General features: G+C 29.3%; 2 protein-coding genes across 5 annotated transcripts; one reads left to right on the forward strand and one right to left on the reverse strand.

The window, feature by feature from the left end:
* The first annotated feature begins 12,707 nt into the window (after positions 1 to 12,707).
* LOC110657853 (uncharacterized) lies at positions 12,708 to 22,306 on the forward strand. Of its 4 annotated transcripts, XR_009144793.1 has the most exons (16): positions 12,709 to 12,892; positions 13,090 to 13,219; positions 13,333 to 13,420; positions 13,534 to 13,633; positions 13,728 to 13,801; positions 13,906 to 13,977; positions 14,214 to 14,291; positions 15,605 to 15,729; positions 15,908 to 15,980; positions 16,734 to 16,795; positions 16,928 to 17,308; positions 18,465 to 18,567; positions 19,019 to 19,223; positions 20,015 to 20,104; positions 20,511 to 20,584; positions 22,119 to 22,306. XR_009144793.1 is itself a non-coding variant. In XM_058137963.1 (14 exons), exons 2-13 carry the CDS (start codon positions 13,140 to 13,142, stop codon positions 19,217 to 19,219), a joined length of 1,437 nt encoding a protein of 478 aa, XP_057993946.1. In that variant the 5' UTR covers positions 12,709 to 12,892; positions 13,090 to 13,139; the 3' UTR covers positions 19,220 to 19,223; positions 20,015 to 20,222. The 4 variants fall into 4 exon arrangements, 1 of the variants encoding a protein (XP_057993946.1); XR_009144794.1 differs by lacking the exon at positions 22,119 to 22,306 and having other exon boundaries at positions 12,708 to 12,892; positions 13,085 to 13,219; positions 20,511 to 20,723; XR_009144792.1 differs by lacking the exon at positions 22,119 to 22,306 and having other exon boundaries at positions 20,511 to 20,723.
* Positions 22,307 to 26,204: 3,898 nt separating this feature from the next.
* Positions 26,205 to 27,130, reverse strand: LOC110653120 (uncharacterized). Its single transcript, XM_021808724.2, has one exon. The coding sequence runs from the start codon at positions 27,027 to 27,029 to the stop codon at positions 26,406 to 26,408; it is 624 nt and encodes a 207-aa protein (XP_021664416.2). The 5' UTR covers positions 27,030 to 27,130; the 3' UTR covers positions 26,205 to 26,405.
* Positions 27,131 to 27,410: the final 280 nt, after the last annotated feature.

Raw genomic sequence — 27,410 nt, forward strand, 5'->3', positions numbered from 1 at the left:
AGCTGTCTTGCTTGGTGGAAAATATTGAGCTAAAAATGCTTGAGAAAGTTCATCCCATGTTGTGATAGAACCTGATGGCAAAGAATGTAACCACTCTCTAGCTCGGTCCTTCAAAGAGAAAGGAAATAATCTGAGTCGAATTGCATCATCAGAAACTCCATTTATCTTCAACATATCACTGATCTTAAGAAAGTGTGCTAGATGCACATGTGGACTTTCACTTGGACTTCCCCCAAATTGTGATTGCTATACCATCTGACACAGTGCAGGCTTCAATTCAAAATTATTAGCTTCTACTCTTGGTCTTGTGATACTTGGCATGAAATCCCCAATGTTAGGATAGGCGTGATCCTTCACAGAGCGGTTGTTATTTTTATTGTTCATTTCTTCTTGTAATTGCTCTTGCTCTTGTGCTCTTTCTTGTTGTTGTTGAGCTTTAATTTCAACTTTTCTCCTTTTAGATTCTGCTCTCAAAGCTCTTGCTGTCTTTTCTATTTTTGGATCAAAGAATAAATTGATTTCTTCACTTTTTGTCCTTCTCATAAAATAAAGTACCTGAAAAAAAAAATAAACAAATTCTCAAAGCAAAATGGTAAAAGAAATTAAAAATAAAATAAAATGCCCAAATTAACCAAACAAACGATCATTCAATATCAAACAAAAATCCAATCCCCGGCAACAGCACCAAAAACTTGATGAGCGTATCCAAAAGTATATGGGTCGTCTCAAGTAATAGAGAAATGAATCAAGTATTGTTCTCACGAGGATTTGTCGTTTGAGTACCAAACTATGAATGAAGCTATTATTCAGGCTTATGATTGGTGAATAAATGGTAAATGTAAATGAGCAAAGTAAATTGATTAATCTAATTTGAATGGGTAAAGAGCAAGCAAATAAATTCTAAATCTAGATGCAATTGAACTAAATTAATAACGGGTAATTTAAATCAAAGTCTAATTATGTTTAAAATGATTCCAGAGTTGGTGGTTTATGTATAAATTAGTTAAGATTTGTCTTGGGTATTCCAATTTTTAGGGAAAAATAGAGTTTGAAGGTGATTAATTCTAAATTCTTTTGATATCTTTTTCAAGCAAACCAAAGTGTGTTCTAAAATAACCAAACCTACTTTCGTAAGATATTTGATTAAATTCCAGAGTTGGGGGTTTATGTATAAATTAATTAGGATTTGTCTTGGGTATTCCAATTTTTAGGGAAAAATAGAGTTTGAAGGTGATTAATTCTAAATTCTTTTGATATCTTTTTCAAGCAAACCAAAGTGTGTTCTAAAATAACCAAACCTAGTTTCGTAAGATATTTGATTAAATTAAAACCCATTAAGTTTTGTAACCAATCATTAATTCCTCTTAAAACCCTAGTTTATTTCTAAATCTAGGTAATTTTAAGTTCCAATCCTTGATTATCTATCAATGACTTTCACCTTTCGGTCCTTCAATCAAAGATTAACACAATACCCAATGGGTACCAACATTAGGCAAGTAAATCAAGTACACAAGGAAGGAATCAAAACTTATATTTATGTAAAATAAGAAAATATCCAGTCCAAATCCACAAATTAATCTAAAACATATTCCCCAACTCTGAAATCCAAAGAGTTTACTCACTCATGTTGGTATTTACAAGGAAAATTGATGGAAAAGTAAAGAAAAACATGATAAGAGGACTAAAATAGAAAAAACCAGGTAGAAGAACCCAAAACTCTGAGTTATGGAGCTCCCAAAGATGGTTGCAACAGCTCCTCCTCAGAAAAATGGCGTCCTTCTCTCTCTCTATTTATAATTTTTTTTCTTTTATTTTCTTTCTTCCCGTTTCCTCTTGTGGCAAAAACTAGGAAATGATGAATTTATATGGTCCCAAAAAGTTACCCTAAAAGTGAATAGGAGCCAAGGAGTGGATAGGAAATGAGGTGTAAAATTATCCAAGGCAGCAGCATTATTCACGTTCTGGGTAGTCTGCTTAGGGTATTGCTTAACCCTAAGTAGCTTGTTTAGCAAATTTCAGCCTCTTTTTGTACTGTTTGCTTAAGGTTAAGCAAACCCTTAGCAAATGTCGGCAGACTTGGAGTAAAATTGACTTTTTTTGCTCTTGCTTGACTTCCAGCTTGACTTGTGCTGCACCTTAAGCACTGCCGCTTTACCCTAAGCAGGATCTTAAGCAATTCTCGACGGGATGTGGAGTAAAAGCTTGAATATGTAGGATTTAAGTCGTGCTTGACTTTCAGCTTGAACAGGCTTAAGGTTAAGCTTATATGACATACCTTAAGCAACATCATAAGCAAAGTCTCAAGCAAATTTCGGCTAACTTGCTCTTTCAAAGCTTGATTTCTTCAACTTTCCTCTTTGCTTAAAGAATTCCAAATTTCTTCAAATCACTTCCTAATGCACTCATTGATCTTCGATTTGCCACAAAATCCTATTAAAAATAATAAAATTACAAAAATCAAATATAAAGTCTCTAAAGTTAATAAATAAGCTAAAATAAAGCTAAAAACATAAAATATATTAAAATATAAGGGCAAAATGGATGCAAAACTATCCTAAAATGCCTATATGAAATGAGTGTAACAATCTCACACCAATTGGAGTAACAGAATTCAACTTATAGTCTTATAAGTGAACAAGGGTCAAGCTGTCCAGAATTCAACCTTACCACATTCATAATCTAACTCAATTCTAATCATCAATTCACAATGATATGCACACCAATTGACCAAAATTGAGCATTAAAACATCAATTGGTCATCAATCCTCAAAAATCCCCAATTTTCCCTAATTTCCTAATCACCAAGAACCCTAATTGTCCATTTTTCACAATTCATGACATTAAAGTGTACTAATCACCTATTCTCATTCATCTAAACATGGATACACATTTAATTGGATTAATTCACATCATTTCCTTCCAAATCCATGGCTGGCTGAAATTTCATCCCTTCTCAATCATGCATGATTTTCATGTTCTTCAATTAAATTCATCTATTTCACACTCAATTCAATCAATTCTACTAAAGGAGAATATTGGATTAACTTACCACTTTGTTAGATTTTCCAAAGCTCCAATTCTTCAATTTTCCTCTTCCTTTTTTCTCCTAATTAATTTATCTAGGTCTAAGGGTGAGATTTTGTGTTGGAATTTAGGGAATTTGTGGAAGATAATCAATAAATTTCAAGTTCTCCTAACTCATCAATGGTGGAATTTGAGAGAAAATAAGAGAGAGGAGAGAGAGTGTTGGACGGCCAAAAGAAGAAGAAAGTGAAAATGTATTTTTTTTAATTTGTCTTTTAATGTTAATAATTATCCATAATTCCATAATTAAAAATTATAATATTTATTTGGTCATGGTTGCATCATGGATGATGTCATAAAGCTTTTACTTTTTGAATTTCTTTTCTTTTCTTCCATTCACCTCTTCAATTCAAACCTATTTTTCATAATTTTAAGTTCCTACATTTTAATGGACATTTAGGTCAAAAGTCACCTCTAAGGGTGAATTGACCATTTTGCCTCTTATCGGTCTGATCCGTTTTTCCAATAGCATTAAATTGCTTCTAGAACTCTGGTTCAATTATTTGAGCTAGTTCTTTATTCTTTTCTGTGGTTTTCACATTGCCATTAGTTTCGCAATAATCCTTAGGCCTGGGATGCCATAGGGTTCCACACAAAATTAGGGCAGTGACTTAGCTCGCAGTCACTTCCCGGTTCGGTCGCCCATCACTGTGGCCTCAGCTCATTTAACCCATTACACTTTATTTTCTTCATTTCCATTTTACCTTCATGTAGTTGTTGTTAATTTTCATTCATGGCTTTTCTAGGTAACTTAAATATGGTTTTACATATCCCAACTGTCTGGGTAGACACTGGTCACCGAAACAGTGGAATGTACAGAACTACTGATCATAGGGGTATTACACTTGACATCTTCTCAGCCTGCCAGTGCCTCAGCAGCACTTTAGCATCTGTTGATGACATAGAAGAGGTAACTTCTCCATTACCTTGGGCTTTTAAAGACATAGATATGAAAAATGCATATGAGAATTTAGCCTCCAAGCCCATTTCAGCAAACAAATACATGGATGAGCAAATTTTAAGAGAACTAGGAATTTATGACTCTGTGTTTGCTTATTTAGATGCTATCAATTAGACTGAGTTTGCTAGGATTAGGGAGCCAGTGTATAAAGAATTGTGTAACACCCCTCACTCGTCTACATGTATCTGAGCAAGGTGTACTATATTCGGTGTCGGAGCACCCAATCCTGTCTTGTCGTGTACAATATTAATTCAATTATATTATCTTACGTGTAGAAATTTTTTTTTTTATTCCATTTCATTTTTATGGAGACTCGGATAGAGTCTCCTTTGTTCTATTAGTGCATGGTGGGTTTCATGTTACCTATTAAAACAATTCATGTCCTTTACATCTATTCATTCATCATATTATTCCTCATGCTCATATCAATTTTCAAGAAAATAAAATACTTTGTTTCATTCATATAAAGTCAAGTACAGTATTTACAATTCATATACAATCCAAAATTATTTACATCATTTAATTATATACAATACCAAAATACAAAATTTAATATGTACATGAGCTCTACCAAAATGACTGATGAGGTGATAATCTACACTGTAGCAGATATGGTCCAAGTCCGGTCTAGGCCCTACTGCTGCTGCTGCTCTCCAGTACCTACGCGTGGTACGAACCAACGTGCTAAGCATATTGCTTAGTGGTGCATAAATTGAAATAAAAATATCAAAATAATTGAAATAATTATTTTGCATATAACATTATAAAGAAATATACAATTATATGATTTTACAGTCTTTTACATGTTTATAAAACTTTGAAAGTAATTAAGTTAATTGGGATCTTTTTATTCATGTATATTATATTCGGTCTTATATACTATATATTATTGGTTCTCTCATGTACTTGTTTGAATTTAAAATTTTATCTCTCATAACTGTGCCCATGTACTTGTTTATAAAACGTGAATAACTCTGCTGACTTAGATATTTCTACACCTCATTTTCTATCCACTCTTTGGCTCTTATCTATTTTTAGAGCAACTTTTGGGACCATATAAAAGGATCATTTTATAGTTTTTGCCTGAAGAGGAAACAATAAGAAACAAAAAGAAAAATTTACAAATATAGAGCGGGAGGAGGACGCCATAATTTTTCTGAGGAAGAGGAGATGCTGCAACCATCTCTGGAAGCTCCAGAAATCAGAGTTTTGGGTTCTTCTACCTGAGTTTTTCTATTTTTAGTCCTCTTATCATATTTTTCTTTACTTTTCCATCAATTTCTCTTGTAAATACCAACATGAGTGAGTAAACTCTCTGGATTTCAGAGTTGGGAAATATGTTTTAGATTAATTTGTGGATTTGGACTGGTTATTTCCATATTTTATATAAATATGAGTTTTGATTTCTTCATTGTGTGCTTGATTTACTTGCCTAATATTGGTACCCATTGGGTATTATTTTAATCTTTGATTGAATGACCGAAAAGTGAAGGTCATTGATAGATAATCAAGGATTGAAATTTAAAATTACCTAGATTTAGAAATAAACTAGGGTTTCAAAAGGAATTAATGATTGGTTACAAAACTTAATGGATTTTAAAGTAATCAAATAATATACGAAAGTAAGTTTGGTTATTTTAGAACACACTTTGGTTTACTTGAAAAAGATATCAAAGGAATTCAGAATCAATCACCTTCAAACTCTATTTTCCCTTAAAATTGGAATACTCAAGACAAATCCCAATTAATTTATGCATAAACCCTCAACTCTAGAATCATTTTTATCATAATTAGACTTTGATTTAAATTACCCGTTATTAATTTAGTTCAATTGTATCTAGATTTAGAATTTATTTGCTTGCTCTTTACCCATTCCAATTAGATTCATCAATTTACTTTGCTCATTCATCAATTATTAGCCCAAATAATCGCTTCATTCATAATTTGGTACTCAAACAGCAAATCCTCGTGGGAACAATACTTTAGTTATCACTCTATTACTTGATACGAGCCGTATACTTGCGAATTTACGCATCAAGTTTTTGGCGCCATTGCTGGGGATTTGATTTTTGTTTGATATTGAACAATTGTTTGTTTGGTTAATCTGGGCATTTTATTTTATTTTTAATTTCTTTTACTATTTTACTTTGAGAAATTGTTTATTTTGTTTTCCAGGTACTTTTATTTTATGAAACTAACAAAAAGTAAAGAAATTAATTTATTCTTTAATCCAGAAATAGAAAAGACAATAAGAGCTTTAAGAGAAGAAGTTAAGAGGAGAAAAGCTGAATTTAAAGCTCAACGACAACAAGATTTTTATTTTAAATGATTTAATTTTTCTTTTAATTAAAAAAATATTTTCTATTAATCAATTTTTCTTAATGTCCCAAATATAAAAAATTTTAAAAAAAATTTAAAAAAATATTTTCCATAAAATAAATAAAGCATAAATCAACTAATTTTAAAAAAAATGAAAGAAGCAAGTATTAATTATAGCACAATCCATATATTAAAAAAAAATAAATTTCCTATAAAATAAGCAAAAATTATGCTCCCTTAGCTCCACGTACTATACAGAAATGTCGAAAAGCAAAATGCCAAAGGAAGCCACGTGTGTTCACAGTCCCTTGTACTGCTCTCACAAAAGTCTCTCTTTTTTTATTCAAAATAATAGTTGATTAAGAATGCATTATTTAATAATAATCGAAAAATGAAAAATACGTACATAATTTAATTTATTTTCTAGAGTGAAGGATTTTAAAATTTATAACATGTCTAGAAATTTTTTTATAATATTATTAATTAATTTATAATTAATTCACTAAAATGCTATTTGATTTGTCCTTGTTGACTTGAATTATTTTAACTCAAATACGATTTGACATTATGATTTTAATTCTAATTGAATTAGAAATTGAATTAAATTATTAATTTTAATTTAAATTTACAATTTTAATTCGGTTCAATTAGGAGGCCTAATTATATTTTCATAATTCAAGATGGTTAAGAGAATTGAAAATATTCTTTCAATGATATTCAACAAGTAGCCTTGGATTATTTCAATGACATTTATTCAACTAGACATCCTACCTCTATGAATGTCATCATGAAAGGTTTCCAAACCCGAGTGACTCCTGAGATGAATACATGCCTGACTAGACCAATCTTTGTGGAGGAGATAAAAGTGGCAACTTTTGCTATTGACTCAAACAAAGCCCCAGAAGGAGATGGTTTGACAGGTCTCTTATTTTCAGAAGTATTAGAATATAATTGGAGAAGAAATTACTGTTGCTGTTTCTAAGTTTTTTCAATTAAAGAGAATGCTCTGTAGCATCAACTACACTATCATTTCTCTTATTCCTAAAGTAAAGCAAGTTCAGCTGAAGAAAGATGTCAAGCCTATAGGATTATGGAATGTCCTTTATAAGATTATCTCCAAAGTCCCTATAGCTAGACTCCAAGTATTCATTGATTCTCTTATTGGTCAAGAACAGAGCACCTTTACCAAAGGTCATATTATTTTGTACAATATTCTGCTTTATCATGAAATCATTCACAATTTGAATCATCAGAAAAAAAAAAAAAAACAAACAAGAAGTTCAGTATGGCTCTCAATTTAGACATAAGCAAAGCTTATGATTGTGTAAAGTGGCAGTACCTAAAACACATGCTCCATTGTTTTGGATTCAATGATTGTTGGATCCAATGGATCATGGAGTGTGTGACTACAATCTTACACTCTATCTTGCTTAATGGCAATAAAGTTGGCTACTTTTTAGACTACCAAGGAGCTAAGACAGGGCAACCCTTTATCTCCTTTGTTTGTATTATTACGTGTTGAAGGTCTCTCTCACCAAATTCATTCTTCTGCTTTTAAAGGTTTATATCCAAGCGAGGTCCCTCCATTTCCCATCTCCTCTTTATGGATGATTTGATCTTATTCTCAAATGCTTCAAGTGGGGATGCTTAATTGATTAAGGATATTCTCCATAGCTTCTTTGAAGCGAGTGGACAAACAGTCAACTTGGAAAAGTCATCCTTGGCTTTCAGTAGGAATACCCCAAGAAATATCAAACTTAATATTGCATCGATCCTTCAAATTCATAATCTTGATGGGCAAGATAAAGTTTTGGGGTTGCCATCAACTATTCCTCGATCCAAAAGTAAAGCATTCTCCCAAATTCAAGATAAGATTTCTCAAAAAAATAAAAGTTAGGAAAGAGCAAATGCCCTCCAAAAGAGGTAAAGAGGTTTTGATTAAGGCGCTAACAACAACTATGCCTATTTATGCTACGTTCTGCTTTAAGCTTCCAAAATCATTATGCCAACATGTCAACAGTCTCATGTCTAATTTCTGGTGGGGCTAGAAAAAAGAGGAGAGGAAAATGCAATTGATTTCTTAGAAATATCAATGTGTGATCCAAAAGTTGTTGGAGGCTTGGTGTTTAAAGATTTGAAAGCGTTCAACATGGCCTTACTAGGCGCACAAGGTTGGAGAATTGTCTCAAACTAGAACTCACTACTTAGTAGAGTTCTAAAAGATACTTCCCCATTCTTCCTTCCTTGAAGCTAATTTGGGTAATAATTCATATTGAGGATGGCAAAGCATTTTATGGGGTAAGGAGTTGCTTCAGAAAGGGCTTCATTGGCAAATGAATGATGGTAATTCAATTATTTGCAAATCTAATAAGTGGATTCCACAACCTTTTCCTCATCCCCCCCTCCCCAAAGTTAAGAGTGATCATGATGTGGGTACTATTTGGGCATATCAGCTCCTCCATGACACCCAACCCTCCTGGAATATCTAAAAACTCAACGAAAACTTTGAAGAAGAGGATATGCGTAACATCATGTCCATTCCAGTATCCATGTTTTGTGGCCCAGACAAATTGGTGTGGCATTTCTCTAACCAAGGAGAGTATTTAGTTAAATCAGGTATCAAATTGCCAAATAATTTGCTCCCTTAGTGAATCTCAGTAAGCTAGCCCAGGTCCTTCAGCTCAAGAAGAACAAGCCTCTTTTTGAAACAAAATTTGGAGTATCTCTCTTCCATAGAAATTGTCTATTTTCCCCTGCAATCTGTTGAGAAAGAGACTTCCAACTAAGGATTTGCTAAGTGGAAGACTTTGGAATGTATTGAGAGAATACAATTTCTGTGCGAGTTGGGAACTCATAAACATCTCTTTTTCTCCTGTCCAAAAGCTATAAATTCTGAATTCATTCTCCTCATAGATTGAGATCTAATTTTGTAAGTGTTGACGGACATTTGGTCTTTAGAATTAAGGTGGAGACCTGGATTACATTACTCTTTTAGTTTTCCTCCTTTGGCATCATTGAAAGAGCAGAAATCAATTATCTTTTAATCATCAAGATCTTCCTTTCATCCATATCATCCAAGACACTACTAGAGATGATGGTAACTATGCTCAAGGTTGGTTGCCCCCTACCAGGGATGAAATCAAAATTATTTTGATGCAGCTGTTAATAAAAGAGAGATGAGAGGGTTCATATGCAGCCATAGGCAAGAATTCCCTAGGCCACCATTATGGTTGGATTTGTCACAGTTTTAAGAATATGTCGGACCCCCTGACCTTGGAGGCTTTAGCTTGTCGTGAATCAATTTTTGCTTGTCGAGAATCAACTTATTGACTTGCGAATAAGTAAATTAAAATAGATTTAGAATAAATAATTTAACTCAAATTTATATATCATTAATTTAATTATTTAAATATAATAATTATCAACTCAAATTCAAATAATATATATATATATATATATATATATATATATATATGAATCAAATTATCAAATTGGTTGGTACAATTTTTTTAAACATCTTTAATACTTGATATTTAATTTAAATAAAAATATATTATATTTTTTGCTTTTCTTTATCTCATTATTTTCCTAAACTTATGTGATTTTTGATAATATTCCTAAATTTAAAAGAAATGTACCTTACTCTAATTTTTTTTTTAAATTCAATAATTCTAAAATTTTGTACCATCATATAATTTAAATAAATTTTTTATTTAAATAAAATTTTATTTAAATTATAATTTATTAATATGAACTTTTATTTTATAAATATGTAAAATTAATTAAATTTATGTAAGAAACAATTTAATTAATTTTTAAGTAGTAATACATTTATAAGAAAAGTTACTATTTTAAGCCATTTATGTATAATTACAAAATAAATAATTAGATTGAGAAAAATTAAAATAAAAAATAATTGTAAGTATATACATAAATAGATACCGTCAATCCTCCCATCATTCAAGATCTCCTTCTTTGACAGATAAAAAATAAATATTAGTATTTTATTTTTAAGATGTCATTATTACTTGAAATATATATAAATATGGATTAATTGATATTTTATATATTAAAATAAAGTAATAAATTTTGATGATTAATTAAAAATTAGACTAAAAAAATAAAATTAAAATCATTTTAAATTCTAATTTATATTCATCAACATTTTTAAAACATAAAAGGTAAAAAAATATATATAAATTTCTAATTTCTACAATTGATCAAATTTTTTAATAAAAGTGACTTTCTATTTTTTTTTAAAGAGAGATTTAGTTAATTTTCATACAAAACGCGAAAAAATAAAGTAATGATTTCATAAAAACAATAAATTTCTGATTTTAGTCTTTTATTATAAAATTATATTTTGAATTATAATTAAAAATTTTAATTAAATAAAATATAAGTACAAATAAATTAAAAATTTTATATTTATATAAACTTTAAAATTAATTATTATTTTTAGCGTGTAACACATGTTATGAGTTCACTATACAAATTCAAGATTTAATTTTTTATATGTAATTTTTTATTATTTTTATATATGACATAATATTATTATAATATTATAAATACTATATTTAATTTTTTATGAATAGTATTTTGTAAAATTTTTTAATATATTTATAAATTATAATATTTTGTTGATGTAAAGAATAAAATTAATTTGAAAATATGACTAATTAATAAAAAAAATTCTAAGCAGTAATTTTATTTAAAATTTTAATTGATTTTATTAAAATTGTAAAATTAATGTTAGTTTTATTATAAAAATTGAAATGCAATTATAATAATTTCATTAAAATTTTCAATAAAAGTATTTTTTAATTTATTATATTCAACAATAATTTGAGAATATAAAATTATTTATTATTTTTTTAATAAAAATGAAATAAATGAAAATTTGTTTATATATAAAAATAAATTTTAAGTTTGATTAAAGTTATATTTTTATCAATATAAATAATTTAAAAAAATTATAAATTTATAATCAATAATGTGGTTATCTATTTAAATTGAATTAAAATTTCAAGTTCTTGATTTTAATATTTAGTTAACCTTAAATTTTTATTTAATTAAATATTTGTTTTTTTAATAATATTTTTATAATTATATAAAACATATTTTTATTCTTCCAATTTCTTTTTTCCTTTTATATATATATATATATATATATATATTGAAAATTAATAAAATTTTAAAATTATAATTTTATAGATATTTAAAACAATTAAAAAAATTAATAAGAATAATATTTCATTTTCAATACTTTTTTATTAATTTTATTAAAATAAATTAAATAATTTTTTTATAAATTAATAATACTTATAGGTTTATAATTATAGAATTACTATATTAAGTATTATAATATGTTTTTAAGTATAAGTAGAATTATTATTAAAGTAATATTGAAATTTTAATTTAAAATAACTTTTATAATATTAAAAATTAAAATTATTAAATATTTAATAATAAATATTTTATTGTTAAAAATTATTATTATAATATTGAATATTGTTGAATGGGCATGAAATCACTAATTACTAAAATGATTAGTGACTTATTTTTTCATGCTAAATAATATTAATGAAGAATTTATAAGAATTAGCGAAAAGTTATTTTTATTATTATATATTATTTGTTGCGAATTATTTATTTGTTATTATAAAAATATTTTTATATTTTTATAAATAATAGGTAAATTAATAATATTTTTTATTTATTAATTTTTTTAATTTAATTAATTATTTAACTAATAAAAATATAATTATAATTAATTTTAAAAATAAATGATAATTTGAATAAAATTAATATTCTCCCTACCCTTCATACATTTTCATATAAAAATAATATAGATTTAAATAAAAAATTTTAAAATAAATTAATTTTTAATAACAAATTAAATTTTGTCTTTTATTAATCACCACAAACATTTTTAGTAATACCAATGTCCTCCTTCTAACATTTTTATATATTATAGATTACAAATAAATAAATAAATATGAATTATAGTAATTATATTTTTTATTTTTTATTTTTTATTTATTAATTTCTTATCTTAATTAATTATTATTTATAAAATTTTATATTTAATTAAAATTAATATAAATAAAACTAAACTTTTAAGTTTACATAAACTCTATAAAATTAAAAATTTAAATATATATAAATTTTAATATTAATTTAAATAAAAAATATAATTATAATCAATTTGAATGCCAAAGAGGAACGGCAGCATTCCCTCTCCAAATTTATGCAGCATAGATTGATATATACAAAAGTGAATATTTATTCATTTTTTTTTAATTTTTATAAAATTAATTATTGATGAAATTTACAAATAAAATATTCCACTGCCTGTGAGACCTCTTATAAGTCACGGCAATGGTAAAGATTCTGCTCAACTGAAACTCCCAAAATTTCAAATTCAACAGCTCAAGAATTCAACAAAATTTCACAAATCCCTCCGGCTATGACTGCCCGGTGACGCTTAGACAGTCGATTGCGCAGTTTTCTCCGTTTTATTTGCTGGTAAGATTTTTTTTTTTTAATCCTCAAAATCTTTGTGGTTTTGAAGAGCTCAATCAAGCTTCATTTCATTCAGTTTTCACTTTTCAGATATTATGATTCTATTTGGTAGCTAATATGGCTGTTTAACTAAAATTTCCTTATATCTGATTGTCGATAATGGAGATTGATTTTGATTTGTAATACGATGTTGAGATTAGGGTGGGTTGAGTTGCAAAGAAGGGTGGTTTAATTGATGTAAAAGTAAAGTATGAACAAGAAATCCAATTGTTGTGCCATTTGTGAGAATTCAAATCGCGCATCTATTTGTGCTGATTGTATCAATCACAGGTAATTTTCATGTTGAGGTCTTGAATTCAGAATCGTTGTAGCATATTTTTTGTTGAAGCTCGTGTATTAGATATCATATCTGATGGTTTTGTAATTTGTTATGGGATAATCAGATTAAATGAGTACAATAGCTTGCTCAAATCATTGAAGAGTCGTCGGGATTTGCTGTATTCAAGGTTGAGAGAAGTTCTTGTGGCGAAGGTTTGATTCTGAACAATTAGGACCTGCTATTCAGTGACAAAAATTTTTCCTTTTGTGTCTCACCGGACATTTGAGAACAATTCTGTCATTCTAATGTGCAATATGTTGATCAGGGGAAGGCAGATGATCAACTAAATTGGAGAGTGATTCAGAATGAGAAGCTTGCAAGTTTGAGGGAGAAGCTCCATTGTAACAAGGAACAACTCATTCAAGGTTGGCCTCCATTTAATTAATGTTGAACCACTTTAGACAGAAGGGTATCCATTACTCACTATTTTATCTCATTTTGCCACTTGAAACTTTGCAGGGAAGGCTAAGATTGAAAGGATATCTAATGATTTCAATGTCAAATATGGGGTGCTTGAATCAGCTCAGAGTGTGGTATTGACAACTTTCATTTATTTGAGATTCAGATTATCAATCAACTACATCTGTTTTGCCTTCAGCAGTGATTTCGTGCCTTACCGTAGCTTGTTATTTTGCAGTTACAAGATATCCGAGTGGAAAAACAGGAGAAGTTCTTTCCAAACCTTATTTACACTCAGAGTCTAGGACATGTGAGAACTATTGTCAAATTCCACTTTTAAATTAAATTTTGTTCTATGCCTCCTTATATATTTAGATGATGTCATGTGATTATTTATATTTTTTGCCTGGAGTCTATAATGTTAAAATATATTCAGGCGGGGAATTCCATTTAGCCGTTGTATTTGTTGTTTTGGTCTATGTATTAGTGTTTTTTTTGTTTGTTTAAGAAGCATATTCTATGCTTAATATAATTTCTTTACTGCAGATGGCAATTACCTCTGAACTACTTCATAAGCAATCAGTAATTGTAAAACAGATGTGCAAATTGTTTCCGCTACGTCGGGTAAGAACTCACAACATGAATGTGTTTTGATTTCTTGTAGTGACTTCATTGTGATTATTTACATTGTCTCAATTGCCGCCTTTATCTTTTAAAAAATGTAATGATTATGTCTATACATGTAATGCTGTTTAGATGTGGTCTTTAGAATACCTTTTTCTTGGCTGTTTAAATACTCAGCTATATATGTTAGAATGAGAGCTGTCTATAGTCTTTATAAATAAATTATAGCAAATGGCTTAAAACTTGTTTTGAAATTCCTTACTTCTGTTTTATGAAGATGTACTATGATAGAGTTGGATCTATATCATGAGAAAATGACTTGGTTTTATACTGTCTATAACCTATCGCGATCCTCATCCTTTATCCAAGCTTGGGATTGGCTATTTATGTTCTAACAAATGCTACACTCATACCTAGGCAGAGTCAGAATAGAGAATGAGCTTTGATTTTAGCTATGGCAGGGGAATTGGTCAAAATGGGATTATCCTAGATTGTGTAGAGGTTCTACTAAGCTCACACTTCAGATACCTAGGTCTATTATACGCAATGATGGGTGAAAGGAGGATTTCAACTATAGAATTAAAGCAGCATGGGTGAAGTAGAGAAGTGCAATATTTAGTCCTAATGTGATTGCAAAACATCATATAAGTTGAAGGGAAAGTCTTGCAGGATTTTTAATCAACTTTCTATGACTCATGGCAGCAAGTGCTGGGAAAAATATGTGCAGCAGGATTGGCATGGTTGACATGAGGTTGAGATGGATGTGATGCAAGAATTGACAAAATACAGAATGAGTGAGTGTGTGTGTGTGTGTGTGTGTGTGTGAGAGAGAGAGAGAGAGAGATTTAATTAGACTGCATGATAGTGTGTGCATTATTATTGCATGGTTGCTCATGGTTTTACCGAACTATGGTTCCTGATCCAACTTGAAAATGCCTAATCCATACTACTATTGAGCATACAAGAACATAAGCATAGAGAGAGAGAGATTTAATTATACTGCATGATATTGTGTGCGTTATTGCATGGTTGCACATGGTTTTACAGAACAATGGTTCCTAATCCAAATTGAAAAAGCCTAATAAAATCCGTACTACTATTGAGCATACAAGAACGTAAGCATACTTTCTGTGAAATGATTTAATATCATCATTGTACGCAGGAAATGTTAGGGACATTGATGTTATTATGACTTCAAAGATCATTGCAATCTTGCTGCTAGTTATGAGTAAAGGATATTGCAAATCAATGGTAGAGAATGCAGGCATTATCTTCTAGTGGTGATCATCATGAATTCATTTAATGTTTGGTAGGTGATTATAGAAGGGGAGAGAAAAGATGCGTCTAATGGTCAATATGATCAAATATGCAATGCACGCTTACCTAGAGGACTTGATCCTCATTCTGTTCCATCAGAAGAGCTTGCTACTTCCCTGGGGTAATTTTTTTTTTCTTTTCCGTATTGATAGATAGGCATATATCCAAGAATATGTAAGATTCTATCATGTGTATTTTATTTTTTATTTTTTTTAAGCTATGAATTCCTGGAACTACACATTTGTCATTTCTAAGAATTGTTCTGATACTAATCAAGAGCCCCTGTTGTTGGAAAACAGATACATGGTGCAACTTCTAAATCTTGTTGTTGGTAACTTGGCTGCCCCTGCACTTCATAACTCAGGCTTTGCGGTAAGCATTATTGTGCCTCTGCTAAATGGTTGAAAATTTTTTCTTGAAGACCACCATCTTGTCCTTTTCGTTTTCAATTTTGAATTTCCCCAGTTCTCTGTGGTCATTCTGTTAGCTTGGTCAAAATATTTAAGTGGTTTTAAGTTTTAACAATGGCAAAATTGAGAATTATTTAAATTGTATTGGCATTTGATCAAGAATATATCATCCAACCTATGTAATAGTAATTTTAAGTCTTCTTTAATGTTGTTTGACATTAGTATAGGCCCTGTGGGCCAAGCTTCAAGTGGGTAAAGGATTGGTTTCATGAAAATTGTATGTTTGTTTGTGTGTGCACACACACATATACATATATTGATGATCATACGTTATGTGATACTGATGAAAGCTAGCCGATTATAGGTTTTTGATTTGCAAATCCTTGAAGTATTTGTTAAATGTATAGCATACAATTTATAATTTCCTTTAGGAATTTTTAAAGCATTGATGGATGAATTTTCTGTTACAAATGCATATATATGGTTGCTTTTTGTAGTTTTCAGAGTTTTTCATGTGTATTTTATGTTAAGATATCTTTGGCATTTTACTTCATCTTTATTACATTTTCCAAGGAGAAATTTTTAGACATGGCAATGTGAAAGTCCACTTTTAGATTGTTTCTCAATTAAAGACTAAGTGTATGAGTCTTTTGCATTGTAGGACTTATTTTCTCTATTGTTAAATGCCTATTCTGTTTTTTTTTTCCCCCTGCAGGGTTCTTGCTCTCGAATATGGCAACGAGATTCTTATTGGAATGCCTATCCTTCTTCTAGAAGGTATTGCAACTGGATTACTGGAAGGATTTCCTGTTTCAACTTTTTCTACATTTCTTGCTTCCAGTAGGAAGCTTTGGTTTACTAAATTCTTGCAACCTTTTCATTTTTCCCTTCTCTTTGTGCGGTATGCAGCAATGAATATCCCCTTTTTATACCTCGCCAAAATTATTGCTCTACAAGCAGTGAAAACTCATGGACTGATAGAAGCTCAAGTAATTTTGGTGTTGCCTCAATCGAATCAGAGAGAAGGGCCCATCTTGAATCTTCTCGAAGTAGCAGCTTCAATTACTCTGCTGCATCTCCACATTCTGTTGAAACACACAAGGACTTGCAGAAAGGGATTTCACTCCTTAAGAAAAGTGTAGCTTGTGTAACAGCTTATGGTTATAACTTGCTAGGTTTAGATGTGCCTTCTGAAGCATCTACTTTTGAAGCATTTGCAAAGTTGTTGGCCACATTATCCTCTTCCAAGGAAATTCGATCTGGTTTTTCCTTGAAGATGGCCTGTTCAAGGTACTTCTCTTGTGTATTTCGAGATGTGAAGTTTAAAATAATTGTCAGTGACTTTTATAGTTTATGGGCATGACCCGAACTACAGGAACAAAAGAATTTTGTAACTTTCAGATGCCACCTTTTTTTTTAACTGATAAAAAAGATAAGTTACCTGAGGTTCTGTCGACTGCAAGCATATTCCTCACGTGTAAATGGTCAATGACTAATACTTGCTCTATGTGGCATCCATCTTTGGAAGTTTGTAATTCGCATTAGTTTTAGAATGAGTCAATTGGCTTGCTGGCTGCTGCAATAAAAGTTGAGTTCATGTTTAAGCCTTCACTACACGCACATGTTATGATGTATATGACACTCACATTGGAGATTAAATGGATTGGTTGGACTTGAATGTGCCTCTGGTTCTGGTATTCTGACATTCATTGATCTAAGTTTGATAGTGAAGTCCCAATATACCAAAATAATAACTTTTCTAGTATAAATTTTTTGAATGATTAAATTCTTTCTCATCTATTCTGTAGTACAGAATACCAAAATGATAAAGCATCTTAACTGAGAGCTATTCAATACAATGGAACTACTAAAACAACAAATAAACATCTGAATAAATTTTCTAGTATATGTGATTGTGATATGTTGCTGTATTTCATTACATTGGAAAACTGAAAATTCTGATGGTAACTTCTCATCAGTCCTTCATCATTGGCTGTTGCAAAGGCTTTTGTATTAAGTAAATGCTATATCGGATCACATGCAGAGTTCAAAGTTGGGCAAATCTAATCAGAATGCTCTTCTGGAAAAATATCAGTAGCATGTGTTTTTCTTGTGTTAGTATAGATCTTCTTTTAGCATTTGAAAATCTCTGTTTGAAAGGGGTATGGAAGCATAGGTGCTGGATTTCCTGCAGACTGATTCTTGAAATGGAAGAATTTCGTGATGGTGCCTATATCATACTGGATCTTATTCATCTTCTCTGTAACTTAAAGAGTTTGAATTGATGATCAGTAGTTTGCATCATTTTTAACTTCATCTAAATTTGAAAGTTTCAAAATAGGACTCATTTCCTTGTTCAATGACTAATTTTCTACATCTTTGTGATAAAATTATTATACCAGTTTGTTTCTCTACCATACTTGATACCTTTTCTTTTGAGTTTCAGGTCATGTAACCAAGTTCAGAAATTGAATAAATCTGTATGGAATGTGAATTCTACCATTTCATCAACCACTTTGCTTGAGAGTGCACATGCACTACATCTAACGGTATGGCCTAAGCATTGGCTTTGTGAAACGTTATGAATTTTTTTTTAACTGATGTACATATTTTGTTACGAAGCTGGTCATTCTTTTATGGAAATTTCCAAATCTATAAGCACCTTGAATTTTCCAACATCCCTCAATTAGCCAACCTTTGTTGGTGTCATGAATAGGTGCTGTCCTTGTACAGCCTAAAGTTCATTGGAGTGGTCTTCTTTATTTGCCTAGAAATAAATGACATTTACTTCCCCACCCTTGTTCTGTCAAGATAGATGAGTGATACCTGGCAGCATCCGACCATTCCATTGAATTTTGAGTGATTCAGAAGTTCACTGCTTTATGTTCATGCTCATCCATTTTGAAAGAATAATTTTTTTATTACTATGAAATTTTGTTTGTCTTTCGCTGCAATGGGTAATTATTGATTGTTACTAATATTTTTGCTGTTGCATTGCAGAAAAACATAATTGATAATAAACTTCCAAATTCAGCTACCAGTTTCCTATTTGCAACTAAGATACCTGATGCTGGAAAGACTGAAAGCCTGATTGATGGATGGGACCTTGTGGAACATCCCACTTTTCCTCCTCCTCCATCACAAATTGAAGATATTGAACATTGGATTCGAGCCATGTTTATTGATGCAACAAAGAAATAAGCTGGTGAGATTACAACCTTCTTCTTATTATTATTATTATTATTATTTGCTAGGTGATCATGCAGATGTGCTGGCATATTATAACTGCAACAATTAAGCCTTTGAGTTTGCACTTAGAACCAGTCAACATTGATTTACTTCAGTCACAAAGAACTAGCATATGGTGCCCTTTTTGTCGAAAAACATTTTTTTCTAAGTTATCTGCCCATCAGTTATCTTAGTCCCTATGTTTGCACAAGTTACATGCCAACATAAATGCTTTCATGCACATATACACGCACGCTGGTGCTCACAAATATATGACACTCGAAGTTCTTATTGAATTGCAGTGCTTTCCAAGTATATATAAACCTAAGTGCTGAGACTGCTTTGCTTCTTATCTTTGAACTTAACTGTTGTAAAACACCAATTGCTAGAGCAGATATGAAAGCTCCATTTGGTTTGGCCTATGCAATACTCCTGCCGAAACCTTAATGCTTTTTTAATTTTTGGTTTCAGTAGTTGGCATATTTAAGGACTCTGCCCCCCTCCCACCCCCCTTCTTTTTCAAAATTCAATTTTTTTTTTCTTTTATCCAGAAGCTTCAAAGAAAATCTCAGCCTATCTATTTTATTGGTGCCATTGGATTGTAATTTTAGTCTCTTTCATTTTTGTCAAACAGATACCAGATCACATGCACGTATTAGTTTTCTGAGTTTATTCAGTATTATTATGCTTACCCCACTCTGTTTGCTGACAGATTAAGAATTACATTTTGCTAATCTGATTTAGTCTTGTTTATGTTCAAATTGATAGGTTGAGAGGGAACACCAGTCAGAGAACAGCTTTTGCGAATCACTGACTAGTGAAGTTTTTAACATTATGTAAATACAGAAAATCTAACAGGTGTGTACATATGCTGATACAGATCCTGGAGTATTATTCTTATATCTTTTCCTGTAGATGTGCACATGTTTTATTCCTGTTTTTAATCCAGGAATCAAAGAACGAAAAATTAGCCTTAGCCCTTGTGTTCTCTCTCTCCATATTTGTGGAGTCGGTCTATATTGTTTGGATCAAAAAATTCATTTCATTTGCCAAAGAAATTTCACATTCATTTGATCCAAACACTAATGTAACTGATGCTTTAGTTGCTGTGATTGAAACTTGATTGCATTCAAAATCACTGCAATTAAAATATAAATCCGAAGCCAAATTGCATCAAATAATTTGAATTAATAGTAAAAAGTTGAAAGACCAAATTGGCCATTGTCGATTATTATGATTCTGAATTACTCGTCAAAAATTGCAGGCCAACAGGCCGTAATGCCATGCGGATGTTTGTGGGTGGGGTTGACAGCAATGTTCGATGGCCTCCTTTGGATGGTAACATTTATCTACCTGAACTCTGATACGAGGATAAATTTACATTTCAGTACTCATGGTTTATTAATATTTGCAAATTATTAAACTGGTATTGATGAAAATAATCATTATCTAAGCCTGAACATGGAATTCAAGTCTCTATCTGAAATTTTAGAATTTATATTAAAAAAATATAGAATAAAGGCGCATAGCAATTAGCTCACATTGCTTCAGCGACATGTTGAGTTGCAGTGCCGATAGTGTAAAGAGAAAAGGGAACAGCAGCTGAACAACGCAAGAAAGAGTAACTATCTATCACCATCAAGATCCAAATATTCTTAAATAATGGTGCACAGAAAAAAACAATTATGATTTGTGTTGTTTTTAAATTGGATTATGTGGTTTAAATTTGATTAAACTAATATCTTAAGCACTTGGCGGATGCTTCATAGTTTTTCTACAAGACTCATAACATAATCTTTAAATTTAGTTCTCCTATTGAAAGAAAATTTGCATCTTATAAAGTAATTTTCTAAAAAAGACAAAATATTTCAATAACAAAAATATAAAAATTCTATTAAATGAGAAAAAAACACTACAAAAATTCAAAATTTACCAAATAATGACATATATGAAGATTTGTTCACTCAAATTTTATCAATAAGGATAGATTTTAGGAGATATTTCAAAAAATTTGTTTCAAATGGATATAAATTTGAGTTATTAAAAAAATACCAAGAAAAAAAAAAGAAAGTGGTTGCTACTAATGAAAATACCCTCCGGTGATCACCAAGAAAAAAATTAAAGGAGAAAAGAAGAAAAAATAAGAAAAATAAAGGAAAAAAAAAATTCTAGAAAGAAGGTCTTTAGAACTCATCTTCATAGTTAAAGATTCAGACTTTGTTTAACAATATTAGTTATTTTAGTAGCTGTTAATTATTTTATTAACCGTTAATTGTTAGATATTAGTTGTTAGTGGTTAGCCGTTTACATGGTTGTTAAAGTAGAAGTGTTTGTATTAATAATTAAATATAAAAATAGTACTATAATATTATTGACTCTCTCCCAATTTTTAAAAACTAGGAGCGATAGTTTTTTATGAACTATTCTCTCAAACTCTGAATACTAGTATAAATATTATGTCACAAAATAATATAAACAAGACAGATGGTGTTTTGATTCTAATAAAAACATTAAACACTACTAAAAAAATTGTTGTCAAATAGGACCTTAATAATAGTTTAGATATTTATCCTTCCGTGCACTCGAACTTACCAAATTTACTGGTTTCAAGATTTAATTAATATCTAAACTTTTTTTTAAATAATATTATATATATAATACTTAAAAGTCCAAATCATAAGTAAAAAAATCATATTAGTATTTCTAACAAAGGCAATGGGATAAGAATTAGAGAATGAGAATAGCCCATATTATTATATATATAGATCAAGAATCATTGGACATGCATTTTACTTCCTTCACAAGTTTTCACTGACTTCTAACTTCCTATAAATTAATTTCCATTGTAAAAAAAAAATGAATTTCTGGGCAGACAATGAGAAGAAGGAGAAGATAAGAAGAATAAATATTGTTTTCCATATATCTCAGCAGAAGATCCAGCTTTAGCCAGGGCATATCTTATATCTTGTGATGAAGAAGAGTAAATGCATTCCTCAATTCCCAATACACACATGCATATGCATGCTTTCTTATCAAGCAAATGTTTCATTATGCCAAATGGGGTCTCCATATTTTTAGATCTTCATTAATTCTTCTGAACCAGTGGGTGTGTGGACGGCTGTGTTGCTCTTCTGCTGCTCTGTGTTTCAGAGCGATTAATTTTTTGTTTAATGGAATTTCATTCTTATATTTATTGAGGATGTTGAATTTAATTTATTTTTAATTTTTTATTTAAATTAATTCAAAAGTTATTTTAAGTTTAATTTAACTCAAGAATTAAAAATTTTAAACTAAATTTCTTTATTTGAATTAAAAATAAAAAATTCAATTTCTTAAGTGTTGAGTTAAATTTCTTGATTTTTTAATTTAATAAAAAAATTAAAAATTCAGTTTTTTAATTTTTGACTCAATTGATATTAAATTAAAGTTTTTATATTAATTTAGACAAAAAAATTTTAAAAAAATTAAATTGAACATTTCAATATATACAGAAGTGAAATGAAGCATTAATTTTTTTTTTCTCCTTTTTCTAAAAGGTTGATTCGGAAGCAAAGCCATCATGACCAACAATATTATAATGTTCAAAAATCAAGACTGGGATATATATATATATATATATATATATATATATATATATATATATATATATATATATATATATAGATCTTGGAATATTTGAGATCCATATTATATAATTTTTCTGTATGTATATTTTTTTTCATACATGTGTAAAGGTGGTAAACGAATTAATAAATTCAGGATAAAATATTTTTTTATTAAAAAATAATTTGATTAATTTATTTTTTTATCAAAATTCAAGTTGATCGGATAATTTAATTAGATTAACTTCAAGTTGAATTAATGTCTATATTATCAAATTGATCTTTAATATTATAAATCATTTAAATTTAAGATAATTTTGAATTTTATGTGAATTATAATAGTTATAGTTTCCTTTAGATCAGATAATTTTAAATCAAGTTAAAATTCACCACCTTTTTACATGTCAAATTTCAATTTTATAAAACTACAATTTGATTTTTATTATATACTAATTAGCTTGTATTTTTTTTTCTTATTTTTCCTGCTATTTTGTTGTATGTGCTGTAATTTTCTTTAATTTCAATGAAATTTTACCTTTCGACAATAAAAAAAAATTCTTAATTAAAAATTTTAATTATTTAATTGACTTAAAATTTTAATTTAGAATGAAAATGCATATTTTTTTTTTAATTGATCAAGGAATAGCCTAATTCATTTTCCTATACCATTGTATGTATAAAGAAGCGACAACCTTCCATTGTGTATTTTAATTATATTACTCATCCATTTAATCTCTTTTATATTAAAAATAAAAAAACAAATGACTCATTGAGAAAAATATAAATAAAAAAAAATATAAATAAAAAAAATATAAAAAATTAAAAGTGTGTAAAGAATTGTTTTAAATTAAAATAAGAACATGATATTCCAAATATTATAAAGAGGTAATATAAAGATATAATTAAGCATCATTATACCATTCCTCAACATAATAATATTTGAACTCCAAAATCTAAATTATTAATTTGACCCATTTTTCTTATTCTTAAACGTGGTTATTAAATATATTTAGCACTTGTTTTATATAAAATAAAATAAATTTTAGAAAATTTATTTATAAATAATGATCATAGTGAGTTTATTTTTTTGATTTGCATAAAAATTTTATATAGAATATTGTGTTTTCAATATTCTGTGAAAATGAGTTTAGTAATTAATATATAAAACGCTAAACATTAAATTTTACTTTAATATATATATTTATATGAAATCCATTAATAAATCAAATGAATTGATTAAAAATATCCACAACATCAAACAACAAAAGGGAGCTCAATCCTTCAAGAAATCTAATTCACTAGCACGATTATAAGCCATAGAATTCTATTTAAATTACTATTTTCTTTAGTGCATGTTTATTTTATTTATAGTTTACAAACTTGATCATTATATTTTCAAATTTAATTTTAAATGTTTTGTTATTTACATTGAGAGGTTAAATAGTTTATACTTTTATAAGAAAGTGTTTCGCTTAACTTATAAAAATTAATTTATAAGTAAAAATTTAAAATTTTAAGTAATTATATATTTGTTTAAACTGTTTATAAGTGACATATAAGTAGCTAATACATTTAGTAAAAAGTAGCTAATAAGCACACTTATTATTAAAATTTACTAATTGAAAAGGATATTAAAAGAGATATATGATAAAATTTTAACAATTAAATACGAGTAACATAATAAAATAATTTATCAAATTAACTTATAAATATCAAAATAAAAAGTTAATACGTGGCTTAATTTTTTTTTAACTTATAAGCCCAACTTAGAAGCCCAAAAAATATTAAGATAATTTAGTTTTTAAAAATTTAATGAAACCTACAAGTTATACATTTTAATAAAACTACGTATTAATCTTTATTGCCAGAATCACACTTATGTTTTTGTTAATGAGAGAGATCAAAATGCCCTTCTTTCCTCTGCTATATGAAAAAAGACTAAAATGTCCCCTCTCTCTCTCTCTCTCTCCTATCAATGATCTAAATTTTTCTGGCGACGTTGAACGATGAAAGTACTTAGGAAGGCTTCTCCATGTCCGGGAAAGCTAATTCGTAGGGGAGGACACGAAGCAGTGCCAAAATTAATATAATATGTAATTAATGTGTTTAAGATACAGTTAAATTAATAAAAAAAAATTATATAATATTATATAATATATTTTTTAGACAGGCCTTGCCTTGTGTCGTGTTCTGTCATGGATCTACTATGAATAACTGTTATATATTATTAAATATATATATATATATATATTATTAAATATAAAAATTATTATACTATATTAAGAGTAAGTTAATGATGTGTATTTATATTATGTATATATAAATATTTTTATATTTTATTAAGGGTTAGTTTGATAATATTAACTATTTTATTTTAATAGTTGTCCATTATTTTATTAATCGTTAACCGTTAGATATTATATGTTAGTGGTTAACTGTTTATCTAGCGATTTAAAGTAGAAGCATTCGATAAAATTAGTTATTGAATTAGGTAAAATAGTATTATCATATTTTTTTACTTTAATCAAAATACTTCCTCAACCTCTAAAATTTATGAGGATAACCTTTTAGGGACTACTCTCTAACTCTATAAACACTAATAAAATACTATGCCACCAAACTATAAAAATAAAAAAGATAGTGTTTTGTCGAACATGTCTAAAATTATTAAAATTTAGAAAATGATTTTCTTTTTGAAGTCATTTTCTTTTAAAGTAACTTAATTTTCTCTTCGACTAGAAAAATATTCTCTTAACTTAATTTTTAATGCATACACATTAGAAAATGTGATTTTTAAAAAAATATATATTTTTCTGAAAAACAACAAATGCTTAAATTTAAATTCTAATCAGAATATATATATATATATATATATATATATATATATATATATATATATATATATATATATATATATATATATAAATGGAACCTATAAACAATACCATTACACTAGAGTACAATTCTTTTAAAAGAAATAAGGGCAAATGGTAGCTCAACAACCTCCTATTCGCATCCCACAAAACTCCAATAATGTAACTGTTAAACTTGTAATTATAAAATTATGGAATTTCGGACCCCTCAAAGAAATTATCAAATACATAATAATTAAAATAAAACAAAGTCAAATTATAAGCTGTCCTTGTCTTCTTGAGTGGTCCATCGTAGAAAGGCTAGCTCCCACATGGAGGTTAGTGTAAGCTTCACTCACATTCTCATTTGCCCATCACATTAAATACAGCAGAGAATAGATACGAATCTTGCTAATTAGTAATTAGCATCCACAATGTATGTTAAAAGAGTGATTTTTTAATTAATTATTTCACTGATTAGACAAAAACCAGGCTCAGGCTAGCAAATCTCAAATCTTTTTTGCAAGTTTTATTAACATATTACAATGATTTATGCTTTTGGGGACATATGCTTTGCCCTCACACACCAAGAAACTAAACAGGAAGAAAAAGAAGCAAATGGAAATACCTTGATTTGATTTACGTAAGAACATCATGAACACAAATCCCAGAAGATAATGATCATTGAAGAATATGATCTTAATTTCAGCTCGACCGGCAAGAAATTAGTTGACCATATGATGTTCTTCTTGATCTTGGAAGGTATACTATTGAATCAGAAACAGCACAAGTTCTTTTACAGGAAGTGTAAATATTTATGAAGCCAAACCTGCCGCTAATGCTTCTTGAAACCTTAGTAACATTCCAAAAGTTACTACCAGAATGATCTTCTTCATCATCACCCTTTGAACATTCAACTAATGCAGTGAAGAAAGGATCCTTTCCAAAGCTCTCTTTAGAATTCTTCTTTCGGATTATTCCAACTTCCTCCAAGTTGAATCTTTTTGAGGTATGAGGAGGCAAGGGAAGGGCTTTCACTACTGTAGAGTCCTTTTTCTTGCAACTTGGTTTCTTGGGAATTCCTGGCAAATGTTCCCAAGAAAATGGAACGCCGGAAAATCGACGCGGGGTGGCCGGATTAGGTGGGGAGTCATCGGGAAACTCTGAAAAAGAGCACGACGAGAAGGAGGAAAAGAAAGGTGTTCGGTGAGAGGAAGAGTGTTTAGTTGCTGGGAGAAGTGAAGTGTCACATTCTTTCAGAACATTTTGGGCATGGACACTAAGAGTTGCTGAGCCATCCATGGTTTTAGAGGATGAGAGGAGAGGCATTTTCTTTGTGTTGCTAGAGACTTTTTTCAACCTTTTTTGTTCATTGTTCTACTTTGCTTCAATCTTATAAATAGAGACTATTGGAAGTGGGAGAGAGGAGAGAGAGGTATGTGCTATTTGATGTCATTATTTTTGGAATATAGAAGGTTAGAAAAGATATTATTGTGGGCAAACACAAAGGACCCCACATATTGGTGGCAAATGGATAGGGGAGACAAAAGGTCTATAGGGGCAAAATTGGAACATTATTAAGGGTGGTAAGGCCACCTTCTCTATAGAGAAGTGGTTGAAGAGTGTTACAAATTCATCAAATGGAGATGATACCTTCCTGTATGGAGCCTAATTAACCAAGTTCAGATGAAATTTCTTCAAGTGATAGCT

Source organism: Hevea brasiliensis, chromosome 16 (assembly GCF_030052815.1).
Source record: "Hevea brasiliensis isolate MT/VB/25A 57/8 chromosome 16, ASM3005281v1, whole genome shotgun sequence".
NCBI lineage: Eukaryota > Viridiplantae > Streptophyta > Magnoliopsida > Malpighiales > Euphorbiaceae > Hevea > Hevea brasiliensis.